This window comes from Phascolarctos cinereus, unplaced genomic scaffold (genome assembly GCF_003287225.1).
Source record: "Phascolarctos cinereus isolate Bilbo 61053 unplaced genomic scaffold, phaCin_HiC Scaffold_4;HRSCAF=312, whole genome shotgun sequence".
Classification (NCBI taxonomy): Eukaryota; Metazoa; Chordata; class Mammalia; order Diprotodontia; family Phascolarctidae; genus Phascolarctos; species Phascolarctos cinereus.
In genome coordinates this window covers 130479878-130497732 of record NW_027555847.1, presented here as the reverse complement: position 1 = coordinate 130497732, position 17855 = coordinate 130479878, and the positions used below count along the sequence as shown (strand labels likewise).

The 17855-nt window shown below is 45.5% G+C and overlaps 1 protein-coding gene across 2 annotated transcripts in view; it reads left to right on the top strand.

Annotated features, from left to right (window-relative positions):
* CACNA1H (calcium voltage-gated channel subunit alpha1 H) overlaps positions 1-17855 on the top strand; it is a 157637-nt gene that overhangs the window by 51921 nt on the left and 87861 nt on the right. For both annotated transcript variants that reach the window (XM_078152594.1, XM_078152593.1), the window contains exons 7-8: positions 2696-3500; positions 7431-7873. In XM_078152594.1, the coding sequence (XP_078008720.1) occupies positions 2696-3500; positions 7431-7873 (1248 nt within the window). The remainder of the gene's footprint in view (positions 1-2695; positions 3501-7430; positions 7874-17855) is intronic.

Below are 17855 nucleotides of genomic sequence, written 5' to 3'. Positions count from 1 at the left end.
AATGGTGGCCATAGCAAGTGATAACATTGAAGTAAACAACAGGGTATTGACAAGGGAAGGTCCCTAGTGTCCCAGAACATGCTGAGTGTTTCTGTCTCTTTCTCCATTTAAGTACATCCTTTGCCCTTTCTGTGGCTATTTCTCTGTTTATCCACCTTCTCTCTGTTCTCTCTCCATATCTGTTCCTCATCTACCTCCTTGTTATACAACATAGAATGGAATTGGGAGGGGCTCATGATGTCAGTTTCATTTGGGGAATAAACACCCACATTCTAGTTCTTAATTTAAAAATCAAATGAAATCTTGTATATGTCTTTCTTCTTGAAAACAAAATATAAATTTAGTAGCTTTTTTTTTAACTTGCACTTGACTCTTGACTGATTTTCCCCCAGTGGGGAAGTAGTCCTCATTTTTCAAAAGGGTAACTTGTCTAAGTTGCCAAAAGGCATATTACTTGATGTAATAAAAAAAAAAAAACCTCCCTAGAAATTAAAGTTATCTAAAAGTGAGTTGGGACTCATTGGAAGGTAATGGGTTCCACTTCATTGATGTGTTCTTCAAAGGCCGGATGATCATTTGTCAATTATGCTTCAGAGTGGATTTTTGTTTAGGTATGGGTCATACTCAATGGTGGTTGACATCCGTTTCCAACTTGGAGCTTCTGTGAATTTCAATTTAATTGAACAAGCATTTACTGAGCTCTCTCCTCTCCCCGCCAAATCACCTCTACTCCTATGTTCCCAGCCAGCCCCTACCCTGGGAATCTCATTGTCTGGGGGAAATAGATGAGGATACAGATCAAGACCCTGACCCTAGGGAGGTTAAACACTTGGGATAGGGAGACAGAGAAGGAATTGATCTGGGCTCTGATCTCTGGGAGCTCATACGTGGAGGGGAGCCAGCACTCACACACTAGATGGCGAGCCAACAGTCAACAGTTAAGTGCTGAATGGTACAATTCAGCTTCCAACGCTATTGGAGCCCAGAGGAAGAAAGGGTTGTGAGGTATTGAGTAGTCAGGAATGCCTCCCATAGAAGTTAGGCTTTGGTAAAGTTTGGAAGATAACCTGGAGGAAACTAGAGAAAAAGTCCAGAGGTAGTAAGTCCAAGAAAGAATAGAAATGCTTACCTCAATGGTACATGGACTGGACATTATAATAAATCACTAGGACCTGGATAGGCAGACCCTTTGGCCCTGGGGAAGAGGATGCTTCATATCATTGCTGTGCCTTGGGAAGCTGCTAACCCCCTCCTTCAGAAAATCTTCCCCAACTTTTCTAGCCTATTTTTGACCTTCTCCTCCTCTAAACTCCCATAGTACTTGGCATCCAGGCCAGAGTTATCAAACTTGTAGTCTGAACCAGATTGAAATGTAATTGGGAAATGTCTAGCAAAATAAATAAAAATGCTATACAATTTAGATAATGTTAATTTGTGGTTTTCTAAGTCAACATGCTGCCACAAGGATCTGTTTCTATTTGAGTTTGACACCACTGGCCCAGGCCATTTGCTTGAAACTTATGATATCATAATAGTAATAACTCACATTGATTGGATGGAGAGCTTGGAAGAGACCTTAGAACAAAGAATGTTAGAGCTGGATGGGACTTTGGAGGTCACCTGGTCCAATCTCTCACTTTACAGATGGGGAAACTGAGGCAAAGAAAGGGGAAGTTACTTGCCCAGGATTACAAGGGTAGTAAGTAGTTGAGTTGGAGTTCTGACTCCAAATTTAGTGCTCTTTCCATAGTAGCCACACTACTCTAGACTCCAAGAATGTTATCTTCAGAAGGGATCTTAGATAGTGAAACTGGTTCACCTGGACCATCTCCCTAAGGGTTGTCGTTCAGGGAGCATCACTGGCCTCTTTCCTCTTCATATACTTAATGGATAAAGTGCTAGATTTGGAGTCAGGCAGACCTGGGTTCACATCCAGCCTCAGACACTTAACTTTGTGACTGAGGGCAACTCATTTAAACTGCCTCAGTTTCTTTATCTGTTAAATGGGAATAGTAATAGCACCTACCTCTTAGTGGACACAATTGTGAGAATGTAGTCTCTTCTTGTCTCCCCAGCAATGACACTAAGCAGAGAGCAGTGCAGGGCTTTCAACATGGGGAGATTTCAATTTACAAATATTTGTTAATATTAATAATAGTCCTGTTGTGCTAAGGATTGTACTCAGTGCAAAGAAACAGTAAAGATAGGATATAGCCCTTGTCCTTGATGGATCCACAGTCTAATGGGGAATGGGTTTGGGGTCGGAGGTGGAAGAGAAGACATCTTTACGTATCACCACAGTACAAAAGAAGTACAACAGTGCTATGGAAGGTCCAAGAAAGGAGAGATCATTCCTTTGTAGGATGAATTTTCAGGCTTCCTGGAAGAGACGGCATTTGTGATGGACCTTGAAGTGCAGCCCCAATTCTATAGGACCATAGATTTGGTGCTAGAAGGGACATCAGAGGTCACCTAAGTCCACTCTTTCACTTTACAACTGAGGATACTGAGGCCCCCAAAGAGTGTAGTGTAATAGAGCATTGGAGTCAGAAGGTCTGACTCAGAAGCCCCGCCTCCGTTCCCTCAATGGGTCCATTTCCTCTTCGGTACAATGAGGCGTTTAGGCTCTAGTGTGCATTGCGCTCACCTCCCTGTCAGACTGACCCCCCTCTTTCTCTTGTCCTTTCTTGGGCAGGTGGGCTCTTTCTTCATGATAAATCTGTGCCTCGTGGTAATCGCCACGCAGTTTTCAGAAACGAAGCAGCGTGAGAACCAGCTGATGCAGGAGCAGCGAGCCCGCTACCTGTCCAACGACAGCACCATTGCCAGCTTCTCGGAGCCAGGCAGCTGTTATGAGGAGCTCCTCAAATACATCGGCCACATCTTCCGCAAAGTGAAGCGGCGGACCCTCAGGCTATACGCCACTTGGCAGAAAAAGCGCCGGGAGAAGGTCAACCCCAACGGCGCCCTCCACGGACAGGGGGTCGGGCGCCGTGGTCGCAAACGGGTCCCCTCCATCCACCACCTGATTCACCACCATCACCACCACCACCATCATCACTACCACATCAGCAACGGGAGTCCTAGGGGTCCCTGCGGTAGCCCTGAGGTCCGCGGGGACGTGGAGCCTAGAGCGGGGAAGCCCGGCACCCGGCTCATGCTGCCGCCTCCCCCATCCCCTGGCCCACAGGGACTCCCATCCCCACCTCATGATGCTGAGTCAGTTCACAGCATCTACCATGCTGATTGCCACGTGGAAGCCCCCCAAGATCAGGGCAGCCGAGTGTCCCGGGCTGCTGCAGGGCTCAAACTGGCCACCGGACTTGGTGGCATGAACTACCCCACCATCCTGCCTTCACCTTCAGGGGGCAAGGGTAGTTTGGCTCTGGGTCCTGTGGGGAAGAAGGGCAGTGGGCCGCCTGTCCCCGTAGTGAACAACAGCCCTGTGAGTTTCAGTGCTGACGCCTATGGGAAGCTGCAACACTTGGTTGGGGAACATGGTAAGGAAAGGGGGGATGCCTTCAGCTCTGGGAATTCGTGGCATGTGAGGGAGAGCCCAGAGCAGGGAGATTATAGGATCATAGGCTCATACATTTAGAGCTGGAAGGGACCTTGGCAATCATCAAATCCAGCCCTCTCGTTTTGCAGATGAGGAAACCGAGGCTGTATAGTGTCTGGCAGTGGGTGGCAGAGATCAGATTCAAACAAAGATCCTCTTACTAACATTTCAGCAGTCTTTCTACTGTGCCACACTTTCCCAGTACTGTCTTCCCAACAATGAACTGAGGGAGCTGGGTTGTAGTCCCAGCTCTGCTTCTCAATCACTATGTACCTAAGTCATTTTCCCCTCTCTGGGCCTCAGTTTTCTCACCTGTCAAGTGGGGGTTATTCAGCAAGTCAACAAACATTTATTAAGTCTGCTGTGTGCACAGAGCCATGCTAGGAACTAGAGATACAAAGGGAAAAACTTAATGGCTCCTGCCCTCAAGGAGCTGACATTCTAAAGAGGGCTGTGGTGGGAGGGAGGCTCAGATAAGAGTGTTCAGATTCTGGCTGTGCCCGTTGCTAGCTGCCAGATCTTGGACCAAACCGCTTTGCTTCTCTGGGATTTGGTTTTTCTCATGTGTCAAAAGAAGGGGTTGAATTGAAAGTCCTTTAAGGTCCCTTTCTAGCTCCAGTAGGATACAAGGAAAACTGAAGAGGGAGTGAGAACTGACAGCTAGATAAAGGGGATGAGGGGAAAGGGAGGGGAATGGGAAGGAGGGAGGATGAGAAACCCTGCCCTATCTCAATGAGTTATTGCAATGAGAGATGAGATGGACCAAGAAGAGAAGTAACAGATAGCCTTCACCCCTCCAGTCTTAGGTAGCCAGGCCTCCATCCTTCTTGTCTGCTGAGTCATTTCAGTTGTGTCTGACTCTTCATGACCCCCTTTGGGGTTTTCTTGGCAGAGACACTGGAGTGGTTTGCCATTTCCTTCTCCAGCTCATTTTACAGATGAGGAAACTGAGGCAAATAGGGTTAAGTGACTTGCCCAAGGTCACACAACTATTAAGTGTCGGAGGCCAGATTTGAACTCCAGAAGATGAGTCTTCCTGACTCCAGGCCAGGTACTCTGTGCACTATGGCATCACCTACCTGCCCCATCTTTACAAAGGCTCTTTTTTCTCTCCCTCTCCTTGAGAGATGCTTCATAGAGTTATATGCAGGTGTCTCTTTGATGTACACCTGACCTCAGCCTCTCAGGGATGTGAGATATGGCAGGTTTCACCTGTACAATGAAGAGATTGGTCTAAACATCAGGCAGTCAATAAGCATTTATTATGTGCTTACTTTGCTACATTCCGGGCAGACTCTCTAAGGTCCCTTCTGGCTGGTAAAGTCTGTGAACCAATGATCCTACAATCTATACTCTCCCTAGAAGAAGAGCATGAGTCCTTTATTAGGACTAAGGGAGAGTGGCCTGCCTGCAGTGATGATGCCATATTTGTGCATTTCAATTTCTTCCATACTTGACAGGGGGGTTTCTGTAAAGGAGATGCTTAATAATGTTTATAAAACAAGATCACTGAATAGAATATTGGGTAGGGAGGCAGGAAATCTAGATATGGCCCCAACTTTGCCACTGATTTTCCAGGTAACCTTGGACAAGTAACTGCATTCTGTGCCTCAGTTTCCTCAGCCATAAAATGATGTGATTAGATTTGATGGGCTCTAAGGGTTTCTTTAGCTGTGATTCTGTATATTCTAACATCCTTAGGTAAATTTGGGGTCATTTGATCCCATCCTGCTCAGAGGCAGGGGATTAGGTTTGATGACCTTTCAAGGTCATTTCCTATGGGAAGATTATAAATTAATTTTAATGTCATTCCATGTCTGAGAATCAGGCTCTGCCATTTATTTTCTATAAGACCTTGGCCTATGAACCCTTTCTGGGTCTCAATTTCCCCATCTATTAAGAACCAATGATGACCAAGGTCCCATCCGTCTTTAAGAATTATATGATTCAAAAATAAATAAATAAATAAATAAATAAATAAATAAGTGAATGAATAAATAAATGAAGTTTTTTTAAAAAAAGAATTATATGATTCTAAGAATACGTAATTTGCCTAAGAGTTAGGCCAATGACCATAATTTTCGTAAATAGGGGATGTATCAAACACTTTTCCCAGGTTTACAGGGCCAACTTCTCATAGAGATCGTAAGTCTTAGACTGACTTTGGAGATCATTGAGTCCAATTGAGTTATTTCAGAGATAAGAAAATTGAACACCTGATGGGTCAAGTCAGCCCAAATTCCTATACCTAAAAAAGTAACAGTATTGGATTTTACACATGAGTCCTCAGGCTTCTAATTCAGTGTTCTTTCCACTATGCCCCAGCTACCACTCAATGAGTATGTGACCTGTATTCACATTAGGGTGTAAATACTGATAAAGGCTCCTTTTCCAAGAGGAAAGTGAAGGATCGAAAGGCTTTGGGATCGGGGGGATACCAAAGAGGTGTCGGGTACACATTTGGTCCATCCCCAGATCCGCCCCTGAGAGATGATAGGCCTCCAGAACCCCCTCGTCAGGACTAGGAGAAAAGGGTGAGAAACCACTGAAAGCAAGAGGGACCCAGGGGAGGAGGAGGAGGCTGCCAGAGAGGGAGAGGAGTCCTCCAGCCAGGAAACGGAACAGAAACAAACAAGAACACAATGTTCCCAAGGCCAGAGGGCCGGGCTCAGGGACAGCCGAACCAGGTGTTTGTTTTCTGTTGAGCTGGTAGCAGATGGAGGGAAAGAAAGCAAGGTCAGAGTGGAGAGTCACTAAGGAATAGTACCCAGCACGTAGCAAAGCCTCCAGAGACTTTGGTTGAATTGAATCGGATTAGAATCTCTCAATCAAAAAATCCTAGAGTGAAAAAGGAACCTTCGAGACCATCTCTTCCAGCTCCCCTGCCCCTCCATTGCACAGTTTGGAAACTCTGAGGCTTGTGGAGAATTGAATTGTTCAAGGTCACACAGAAAGTCAGTGGCCAGGGCAGCACTAAAACCCCCACCATCTTGTTTCTTCTCACAACGAGATGTAGCCTCCTTGAAACACAGTCACATCTTCAACCAATTGGGCAAACCATTATTCAGACTCTCAGGCCCACACAAAAGCCTTTTTAGAAATTAATATCTGCTTCATTTTATAAGCGAGTTGCCTGAGGTCATGTCCCTGGTCAGGAACACAGTTTCTTCCTTTGTCCAGTGGGGCTAATTACTCCCGCCCTACATGTCTCTCAGAGCTGTTCCTATTCTCCGTTTGACAGAATGATTGGGAAGGCCCTTTGGGGTGCGCAGGAATAGGACTTAAGGATTCTGCCCATTGTTGGGGCTTAAGGACTCCTCAGTTTTTGCCTCAACAGTGTGGCCCAGTGGAAATGTCCCAGACTTGGGGATTCAATTACCTGGGTTTGAATCTACCTTTGTCCTTAGATAAATCACTTCCCCCTTCTAGGCCTCACTTTCCTCATCTTGAAGAGGAAGATGCTAGACTGGCTCAGAGGAGTCAAACTCTCTGCAAAACTCCCAGATGCTGCCCAAACTAGATTAAAATGTCATTGAGAAATGTTTAACAAAATGAATAAAAACATAATACAGCACAGATAATGTTAATCTGTGGCTTTTCTAAGTCAACATGCAGCAGTTTCTATCTGAGTTTGATACCACTGGATCAGATGATTTCCAAGGCTGCTTCCAGCTCTAAACCTCATGATCCTATGCCCCTAATATCTACTGCAGGATGACACTTTCTAGCCAGCGTATGAGCTGTGGGACGGGATGATGCTTCCTGAACCTCCATGGTTACCAAACCCAATTCCAGGTGTATGAGTGCCTGTATACATCTGTACATGTGTCCTTGCAAAGTGCTGACCCCAGCCATGATTTTCTCTCTGCAGGCCTCTGCAGGGCTCCCAGCCGGCTGTCAGGCCTGAATGTGCCCTGTTCCCTGCCCAGCCCCCAAGCAGCTATGTTGACATGCGAACTGCAGAATTGTCCGTACTGTGCCAACATCTTGGAGGATCCCGAGTTTGAGTTGAGCGAGTTGGAGAGCTACGACTCAGACACCAACGGTGTTTATGAGTTCACACAAGACCTGCGGCATGGTGACCACCGAGACCCCATCCAGCAGCCACAGCAGACCCCGCCCCAGAGCGGGTCCAGGCGGCGGGGAGGGGCCCACAGGAAGAAGGTGGCCAGAGATCGCAGTGGGGTGGCCTGTCTCTGGGCAGCCTTCGGGAACAAACTCAAGCGAATTGTGGACAGCAAGTACTTCAACCGGGGCATCATGATCGCTATCCTGATAAACACTCTTAGCATGGGCATAGAACACCATGAGCAGGTATGTCTAGCACCAGCTATATCTGGCCCTACAGGCAAGGCCTGGGGTGTCCATTGCTCAGGGATCCTGGGGCTGGCAATTGAAAATCAGTTCAACAACTCTTCAGAGATCCTGTATCTTTCCCTTACTCCATCTCCTATCCCAAGTAGAAAACCATCTTAGAAAAGGAATATGGAGGACCAATAATAAGTCTTCAGTTTGTGGTCCTTTAAATTTACAAAGCATTTTCCCTTAATACTCCTATGAGATAAGCAGGACAAATATTAGTATCCTTCATCTTACAGATGGGGAAACTGAGGCTCAGAGAGGGAAAGAGACTTGTCTATAATCACACAGCTTTTTCAACCTGGTCTCTCTGACTCTCAAATATCTTTGGGCTCCCATGGCTACTTGAGCCTAGTGATTAGAGATGGAATGAGGATGAAGCCTTTAGACCAGAAGCATTTTTGACTCTGGGAGCCAAAAGACCTTAGATAATCCCCCTACAGGAATAAAAGAGTTGGGAACCAAGCCTGCCTATGGATTCTGGGTGCCAAGAACCTCTGTCTTTCCTTCTTCACTTGTCTTGTCCCCTTTCCCCACCCATGAAAAATACAAGGGCTCAAGGCAAACACTGTGCTCGGGAAAAATCGGTGGGAGTGTCCCTCAGGCTTTGTTTTTCAGGAGGTTGATCTTGGGGATGTGGGACAAGACAGGGAGGAACCCCAGGTCCCTTGATTGCATCATGCACTTGGGACTGCTACTTGTCTGGGCTGTGGGCTTCCATTATTCACTGACTCCACCTTGGATGTCTCTGGAGATGAAACATAACAGCTCTTGGCACTAGGGGCAGGTCCCCTGAGAGTCCAGGCTGAGACAAAAAGTAATGAGGCCTTGGAAATGTCAGAATTGAAAAATGGCTGTATCCAGAAGGGATTCAATCCCACCATACCAACATCGGTTAAGGGAATTAGTGACTTGAAGCCTGGAAAAGACAGGAAATGGAGAAAGGGCTTGCTCCCTGTTTTCAGATGTCTAAAAGGTTGTCACATGGAAAGGGATTTAGCTTTGTTTTCTGTGGCCCCAGAGGACAAAACTGGGACCAGAAGATAGAAGTTATGTGGAAGCAGATTTCAGCTCAATGTAAAGAAGAGCTTATTAACAGTCAGAGCAATCCAACTGGGAAACAGGTTTACTCAGGAAATAATGAATTTCCCATCACTGGAGACAGCTTGAGTGAAGGTCAGAGGACCATTTGTCACCAGTGGTGTAAAGGGGATACCTGAATACACACTCTACCTCTAAGGTCCAGATCTGAGCATCTGTGATTCTTGAGCCCTTTCCCCTGAATATTCTGCATAATGTTTCTCTGCCTTCCTGGGAAAGTTTCCGTAGCCTAGACTTCTAGTCCTAGGAGGGTTTGACTGTAGCTAAGAAAATGGGCCTCGAATCCAGAGAACCAGCCTGTCATAGGAACAGAGCTCTGGGCCTGAATCAGGATCCCAGAGTTCTAACCCTGATCTGCCCCGATCCACTGTGTATGACCTTGGTAATTCCCCTCCCTGTTCCTCCCCTGTACAACGAGAGGGATGGACAGAATCATTTCTGAAGTCCCAGTTCTAAATCTATGGTTCTTTGAGAGAATCTTATATCTGCTTCACAAGTATAAGATTGGGGGTGGGGGTGAGAAGGAGACATGATTAGAAAAAGATCTCAGGGTTTTAGTGGACTGCAAGCTCCGTATGAATAAGCAGCTCAGTATGAGGCAGCTAGGTGGGACAGTGGATAGAGCACCAGGCCTGGAATCAGGAGGACCTGAGTTCATATCCCACCTCAGACATTTACTAGCTGTGTGACCCTGGGAAAGCCATTTCACCTCTGCCTGACTCAGTTGCCTCATCCGTAAAATGGAAATAATAACAGCACCTACCTCACAGGGCTGTTGTGAGGATCAAATGAGATAACATTTGTACAGCTCTTAGCAGTGCCTGGCACGTAGTAGTTGCTATATAAATGCTTATTCCCTTTCCCCTCCTTCAGTGTGATGTAGCAATCCAAAAAGCTATTGAGAAAATTTTACCATGAATTTTGTCCAGTGGTTTCTGACTCTTCATGACCCCATTTGGGTTTTCTTGGCAAAGATATCAGAGTGGTTCGCTATTTCCTTCTCCAGCTCATTTTACAGATAAGGAAACTGAGGCAAAATGAGTTAAGTGACTTGCCCAGGGTCATACAGCTAGTAAATGTCTGAGGCCAGATTTGAACTCAGGAAAATGAGTCTTCCTGACTCCAGGCCCGGTGCTCTGTGCACTAGGAAGCCGCTAGCAGCCCGCTGGATTATCATGGATAATTATTATTATGATTATTACTATTACCATGGATTAGAGCTGACCAAAAGTTGGGTGGATTTCCTGGGGAAGTAGTGGTTTCCCTTCCATTGGAGTTCTTCAGTCAGAAGCTGAATGACCACTTACTGGGTGGGTTGTAGTGGAGCTTCCTTTGGGGTCTGGGTAGGACTACATGGTCATTGACGTCCCTTCCAACCCTAAAATTCTGTGGGATTGACTCTTGCCCCGCGCAGCCTTCATGATCTCAGAGTTGTCTGCCACCATATCAGATGCTGGAGACCTAACCGGAACCCTTCAATGGTACACAAAGGAAAGGTTGTGGGGAGAGGCCTCGAGGGAGAGGGGAGCTGGAGAGCAAGGCCTACCATTCAGATCAATCCTGGGAAACAATCAGACAAGAGTCCTCAAGTTGAGGACAGAACGTTCCCCGAATTGGCTGATTGGCTCTCAGAGCATAGTGGGCTGAATAAAGGGAGGATGGAGTGATGAGTCACCCCCAAACCTCTCAGCTGGCCATTGTATTGGAAGCTCCTTATTCAGCAGGATATTCACTCATTCATTTCCCCACAAAGTTCTGGACTTGCTTCCCCTGCAAATTATGTCCTCCCCTCTAAAGAAGCTCTCTTCCCAACAGACTGAGGAATGGTTACTTTAAATCTGTGTACGTTGAGGTGGGGCGAGCGGGGATGCAACTGAAGGCTGAGCCAAAGGAGGGAATGTTCCACCCCAAACAGCTCAGTTCTGAGCAACATGACCAGAAAGAAGGGATCATGTTCTGGAGAAAAGATCCCAGGACTAGGAAGCAGGACACCTGGGTTCTAGCCTCAGCACTGCCAATAACTTGATATGTGATCTTGGATAAATCATTTCATTTCTTCTTTGCCTCAGTTTCCCTCTCTGTAAAAGGGATTAACAGTTCTTCTCTCACAGATTATTTAGGTTAATAGGATTTATTTATTTTCAACTAGGATTTTAAAATGGGATTTATTAACATTCATTTAGGATTCATAAAGGATAAAAGTCAATCAGTCTTCATGGAGATGACCCCCACACACCATGCCCACCCCTTCCCTTGTACAAGATCCCCTGGCCTTATAAGGCTATACTAGAAGGCAGACAAGAGGAGGAGCAGACCCAAGCAGTGACCCTGAGGAATACATGGTCTATAAAGAGATAAAGAAAGAGGAGACATAAATCCTGACTTTGGGAAGCTCACTGTTTGACTCCATAAAGTCTACCTCCTGATTTTCTGGTGCTGAGGGTAAATAATAAAAGAGTAAAGAAAAGGTGGGATGTTGAGGAAAGTGCTGTGAAAGAAGAGAAGGAGGAGGAGGAGGAGGAGGAGGAGGAGGAGGAGGAGGAGGAGGAGGAGGAGAAGGAGAGGAGAAGGAGAAGGAGAAGGAGAAGGAGAAGGAGAAGGAGAAGGAGAAGGAGAAGGAGAAGGAGAAGGAGAAGGAGAAGGAGGAGGAGGAGAAGGAAGAAGGAGGAGGAGGAGGAGGAAGAGGAGGAAGAAGAGAAGGAAGAGGAGAAAGAAGAAGAAGAGAAGGAAGGAGGAAGAAGAAGAGAAGGAAGAAGGAAGAAGGAGGAAGAAGAACAGGAGAAGAAGAAGGAGGAGGAGGAGGAGAAGGAGAAGGAGAAGGAGAAGGAGAAGGAGGAGGAGGAGGAGGAGGAGGAAGAAGAGAAGGAAGAGGAGAAAGAATAAGAAAAGGAAGAAGGAAGAAGGAGAAGAAGGAGGAGGAGGAGGACAAAGAAGAAGAAGAAAAAAGAAAAGGAAGAAAACACTCTAGGAATGACAGGAGTTGGGTTTGATTGGAGTCCTTTCTATTTTGGCAGCCCCACCCACCCACTGTGCAAAGATTCCTGGACCCGAGTGGCAAACATCCCAGATGTCCATCATGCTCTATAAATATGTCCTGGGCAAATGTTTTGAAAGAGAATGACTATAAAATTATAGGCTCACAATAGAGTTGACACAGACTTGTAAAGCTCAGTTAATCTAATCCCTCCCTTATTTTGGGGATGAGAAAATGAGGTTCAGAGAAGGGGCATGATTTACCCAAGGAGTTAGTGGCAAGGTCATTTCTAGAACCCAGACTTATTTTGGGACCTTTTCTATTGCATCATTCCTCTAAGGCCAGGTCAAAACAAGCTCATGACGTGGGATGTCTATAAATCATGCCCTGTCCTGGAGTAAGGAGGAGGTTCTGGGAAAGTCAGCTAGATCATCCCCTAACTTTGAGCAGGTCCATATCTCAGCCATGCCAAATAAAGGAGGCTTGGAATGGGAAAAAATGAAAATACCTAAGCTCACCCCAAGGTATTTTGTATAGGAAGAAAGTAATTCAGTCCTCCTTTCTAGCAGCACCCCAGACTAACAGCCCTCAGTCTTGCAGAGAACCTACCCAGATGCAGCCTAGACTAAAAGTCTTGTTCTTGCAGGGCAAGGAATTAACTCATTTAACTGTACTAATATGCCCCCTTGTGGTTAAATGGAGTTAGCGCAGCTTCCCAAAGTAGCCTGGCTTTGATCAGTATACCACCAGACAACTTACAGACCTTAACATTTGTTCATTAAAGCCTTGTAAAGGAAATAAAGCACAGACCATCATCCACATTTCAGAGAGTAGCAAACTGAGTCCAACAGAGATGTAGTGACTTGCCCAAACTCACAAATCAAGTTAGATTTACAGCCAGAACTAGAACCCATGTCCCAGGACTCCCAGACCAGGGGTCTTACCACACCACACCACAGCATCCTACCCTGCCTCTCAGTGGGTAGTACCTGAGACTCTGGCAGAATCTGAGTTACCATACATGCCCACATACCCATTCCCAGCCTTTCCCTTAACCCATCAACTTATTAAAGTAGGGAATTAGTGTGATACCTTAGGGGGGGAAATGGCAGAATCTGGAGACAAAGGATATAGGTTCCAATCCAGCCCTGTAATTTACTATCTGTGTGTCATTAATCAGATGACTAAGGTTCACTCCACCACTAAATCTGTTATCTTATAAGGCTAATTACTATTTGCGACCTTAGACAAGTTAACTCAGCCAATTGGAGGCCTCAGTTTCCTCATCTGTAAAGTGATTAGCTAGATGACCTCTAAGGTTCTCTCCAACTCTAAATCTGTGATACTATGAATCCTGTATTGTGTAATTCTTGTATAATTCCGCTTTAACAATAACTAGTAGCTAACATTTATGTAGTGTTTACTATATGTCAGGCACTGTGCTAAGCACTTTATAATTATTATCACATTTGACCTCACAACCCAACCTAACAACGTCACAACACAAAGGTAGGTGTTCTTATTCTCCCCATTTTATAGATGAGGCAAACAGAGGTTAAGTGACTTGTCCAGGGTCACAAAGCTAACAAGTAAGTGTTTCAGGCCAGACTTGAACTCAAGTTTTCCTGACTCTAGGCCTAACACTGCCACCTAGCTTTAAGCAAACCCATTATATTACCACTTAGGCTTTCATACAATAATTGACATTAGCTCCTAGCCCTTACTTTACCCAGATAACAACCATCTCTATATTTGGGTCGTAGCAGTTTAATTTCATTACTCTTCTGTAAGCTTCCCCATATACTTTTCCCCCACCCTCACCCCACAACCCTAATTTTGTCATTTTGTTGCCTACTTGTGATTTCAGTGGTATTGGGGGGGCTCCTGGTATGGAAACTCCCTTCAGCAATACAGGTGGACCACTTGTGTGTAATTTAGTCTTAGAGAGATGCCCGGTGTCACCAAGAGGTTAAGTGCCTGTGGTCACATAGCCACTAAGTATTAGAGACCAGACTCACACTCAGATCTTCATTGCCTCCAAAGAGCCTTCTATCTACTCCACCACTCTGTCTCTAACCATGCACCATCTATCCTCTCTGCCTGAGCTTAAATTCCCATGAAGCATTCCCATTTAGAGCTGGAAGGAACATTAGCGGTCATCCAGGCCAACTCACTCATTTTACAAAGAAGGAAACTGAGTCCCAGAAAGGTTGGTGATTTGCCCAAGGTCATACATCTAGTAAATGTCCAAGGCAGAATTTGAACTCAGATCTTCCTGATCCCGAGGCCAGCACCATACCACCCTTCCACTCACAAATCTCTCTCCCTGATCCCTTCCTTCTTGGAACTGATTGCATGAATCCAGAATGCCCATTTGATAGTTAATTGTGCTGCTTTGTGACAACTCTTGCTTTAATTCATGGGTTGTTCATTTTTTGTTCACTTACATGGAGATCCTCATCTTCCCTTCCCTATGGTCAAGAATAGTACTTTCTTCTTTGCCCTCAACCTATCCATGTATAATCCTGGGAGGAATGAAGGGGGAAAAGGAAGGAAAGAAGAAGGAAGGAAGGAAGGAAGAAAGGAAGGAAGGAAGGAAGGAAGGAAGGAAGGAAGGAAGGAAGGAAGGAAGGAAGGAAGGAAGGAAGGAAGGAAGGAAGGAAGAAGGAAGAAGGAAGGAAGAAGGAGGGAAGGGAAGGAAGGAAGGAAGGAAGGAAGGAAGGAAGGAAGGAAGGAAGGAAGGAAGGAAGGAGGGAGGAAAGAATGAAGGAGGAAGGAAAGAAGGAAGGAAGGAAGGAGGGAGGGAGGAAGAGAGGGAAGGACTTTTATAACTCAGAGTTGTAAAAGAAAGGTGAATTCATGAAGTTATGTTGATTATAAATTGAATGAAATTATAATGAACATAAAATAAAAATGTATGACCTTGGGCAAGTCTCTTCCCTTCTCAGTCTCAGTCTCTTCCTCTGTAGGCTTAGGAGATTGCAGGATCCTCAAGATCACTCTTGACTGTAAATCCCATGACGCTCTGAAAATGAATTTGAGAAAAGCTAAAAGTTATTCAAAGAACACTTAAAACCCTGGTAAAATTATGTATTCCAGCCCCCAAGTAATATGAGAATAATAATAACTGTGTCTTGTATTCCCATCTAAGGGCCCAGCTTACAGAGGTGGACCAGACCCATAGTTCAGGATTATTAACAGCCAGAAGATCTTAGAGACCATGGCTACCAAGAAAACTTACCATCCTACCCATAGCATATTACTACATGCAACACTAGGTCGGAACATCAAGACCAGGGCCTCAAAGTTGTAGCAACAGTGATGGGCAGAAAGGCCAAGATGACTGCACCATGGTCTGATATGTGTTCCATAACATAGTCTCCAGTGAGTGGAAGTGAGTTTGGTTTAAACTCTTGGGAGCTCCCAGGTATGTGCCTCTTGTGACTGCCAGGTAATCTGGCATTGAGCCGGAGAGGTCAGCATTCCCCGTGGGGTAGACCTGCTCCCTCAGGATGGCCTACTGGACCAGGATCTGGCCATCCTGAGCTGTTAGGCCATATAGTTGGGGCAATGGCAGCCCCAAACCCTTTGGGATGGAGCCAGATCTGAACCAGAGCCCAGACTGCTTGCCAATAAAGGGAATAGAGTTTCTATAGAATCTGAGGCCATCTTCTGAGTCAAATGTACTCCCAGGGCAGACATATGGGTCTGAATGGCCCAGTTCTGTCGTCCCACTGTATCGGGAAAGAATGCTAATTAGGAGGTTGTGGGCCATTGTTCGTTCAAGGAGCCAGGGCGTTCGTTTCAAAGGTAAATTGGCTACGTTGTCGGGAGCAGACTCTGATTTCTGTTCTCTGCTTGACTCCGACCTGATCGGGGAAGGCAAAGGAAACACACAGGCAATGGTGATCCTGAAATGTATTATTCCCAGCAAACAGCCCTAAATTGGAGGCTCTCGGTTGGACATTTTTCACAGCTGACAACTGTTCTGTGTGTCCGGCCCCTGGGCAGGAGGCCTGTGAATGGTTCTTTTGTGTGGCCAACAGGCCCCATATGGTGATTGTTTCCAGAGCAACTGAGTCACTGCAGGTCTGCAGGACAGAGGGCATGGCCCATTCCCAGGCCTTGTTCCCCAGGAAGCCTGGGAGAAGGAAGATGAGAGAAAGAACAGGGGTATGGACTTAAGCAGCCAGGATAATAAGTTGTATCCTTCATGCCTGGATTCAATACAAAATCAGGCAGCAAGCCACTTGGGGGGGGGGGGGAGCCGGACAGAGGAGGAGATGAAAACATAAATCTGTGCCAGGATCTGAAGACTTGTGACTTTGTCCCTTAATGGTTCCAAGTCATCAGGTCACTCTTGTCATTTTTTAAGTCCATTTGGTTGCTAAAATAATCACTACTTACATGTGAATATGGTTTCAGGCTTTCCAAAGCGCGTCCCCCATCCAGTACCTCATTTGAGCCTCACAGCATCCCAAGGAAGGACACTTAACTAGCTGTGTGACCTTGGGCAAGTCTCTGTTTGCCTCAGTTTCCTCAGCTGTAAAATGGGGAGAATAGAAGCACCTACCTCTCAGGGTTGTTGTAAGGACCAAATGAGATAATATTATAAAGTGCTTGGCACCGTGCCTGGCACCTAACAGCCACTATTTAAACATTAGCTGTTATTATTACTTCCTGGGTGACTATGGTCAAGTCACTTCATCTTTCTGAGACACAGTTTCCTCATCTGCAAAATGGGGATACTAACATTTGCCCTTACCTACCTGACAAAGTTGTTGTAAGGAAAGTCAAGTCAACAAGCTTTTTAGTAAGTACTTACCATGAGCCAGGTACTGGGCTAAGTGCTAGGGATATGAAAAAAATGGTAAAAGACAATCCCTGCCCTCAAGGAGCTCCCACTCTAATGAGTGAGACAACATGCAACAGCTATGTACAAAGAAGAAGTAGATGGAATACATTGGAATTCATCTCAGATGCCAGACACTAAAGATTAAGGGGGATTGGGAAGGTGGGATTTTAAACTGAAGCCAGGATTGGAGATGCAAAGACAGAGAATTCCAGGCACTGGGGACAGCCAGTGACTATGCCCAGAATTAGGAGATGGAGTGTCTTGTTTGAGGACCAGCAAAAGAGAGTGCTTGATATATCATAAAACGCTGTAGAAACCCAGCGTCCTTGTTATGAACACTAGACACCGTCCTGTGCTGTAAAACAGTAATATCACCAGGGGCTACTAAAGTGTACAGGGCTATTTGTAACCTTCAGTAATGGTTGTGTTTTCTGAGTTCTTGGGTCTGCTTTTTAATATCTTTTTCTATCCTCATTTCCAGGCTATCAAAAGTCACCTCTCATTTTCACTGTATCTGCCTCTAGCAGCTCTGCTGCTGGCTTTCTAATTTGCAGTGGATTAGAAAACTAGATGTTCAAACTGGTTAGGATTTTACATAAAATACGTATTAATAGGACTGAGGGAGAGTCTTAAGAATAAAGTAGGTCAGCTTTAATGCATAGACATTCTGACCCTGATGTTAATGCTCAGAGGCACTTTTTAAGGGAAGAAGAGGGGAGGCGTCTTTTCGGTTTCTGCATAAATGAACTTCTGATGGTGAGAGTGTTTGTTAATTTCTAAGTAACTGAACTATAGACGCTGAAGTTTCTGGGCAGGTGATTTCCAGATGGCTAGGGGACTGATTCAGTGATGGAAAGATAGAGAGAGACAGACAGGTAGAGTGTTTATTCAACATGTTCTATGTATTTTAAGCAGTGGCAACATAAATGCAAGTAAAAAAGATAGTCCCTTCCCCCAGTGAGAATACACAAAAAAGGATAAAGGGGGAGGGGTGAAATGAGAGGGGC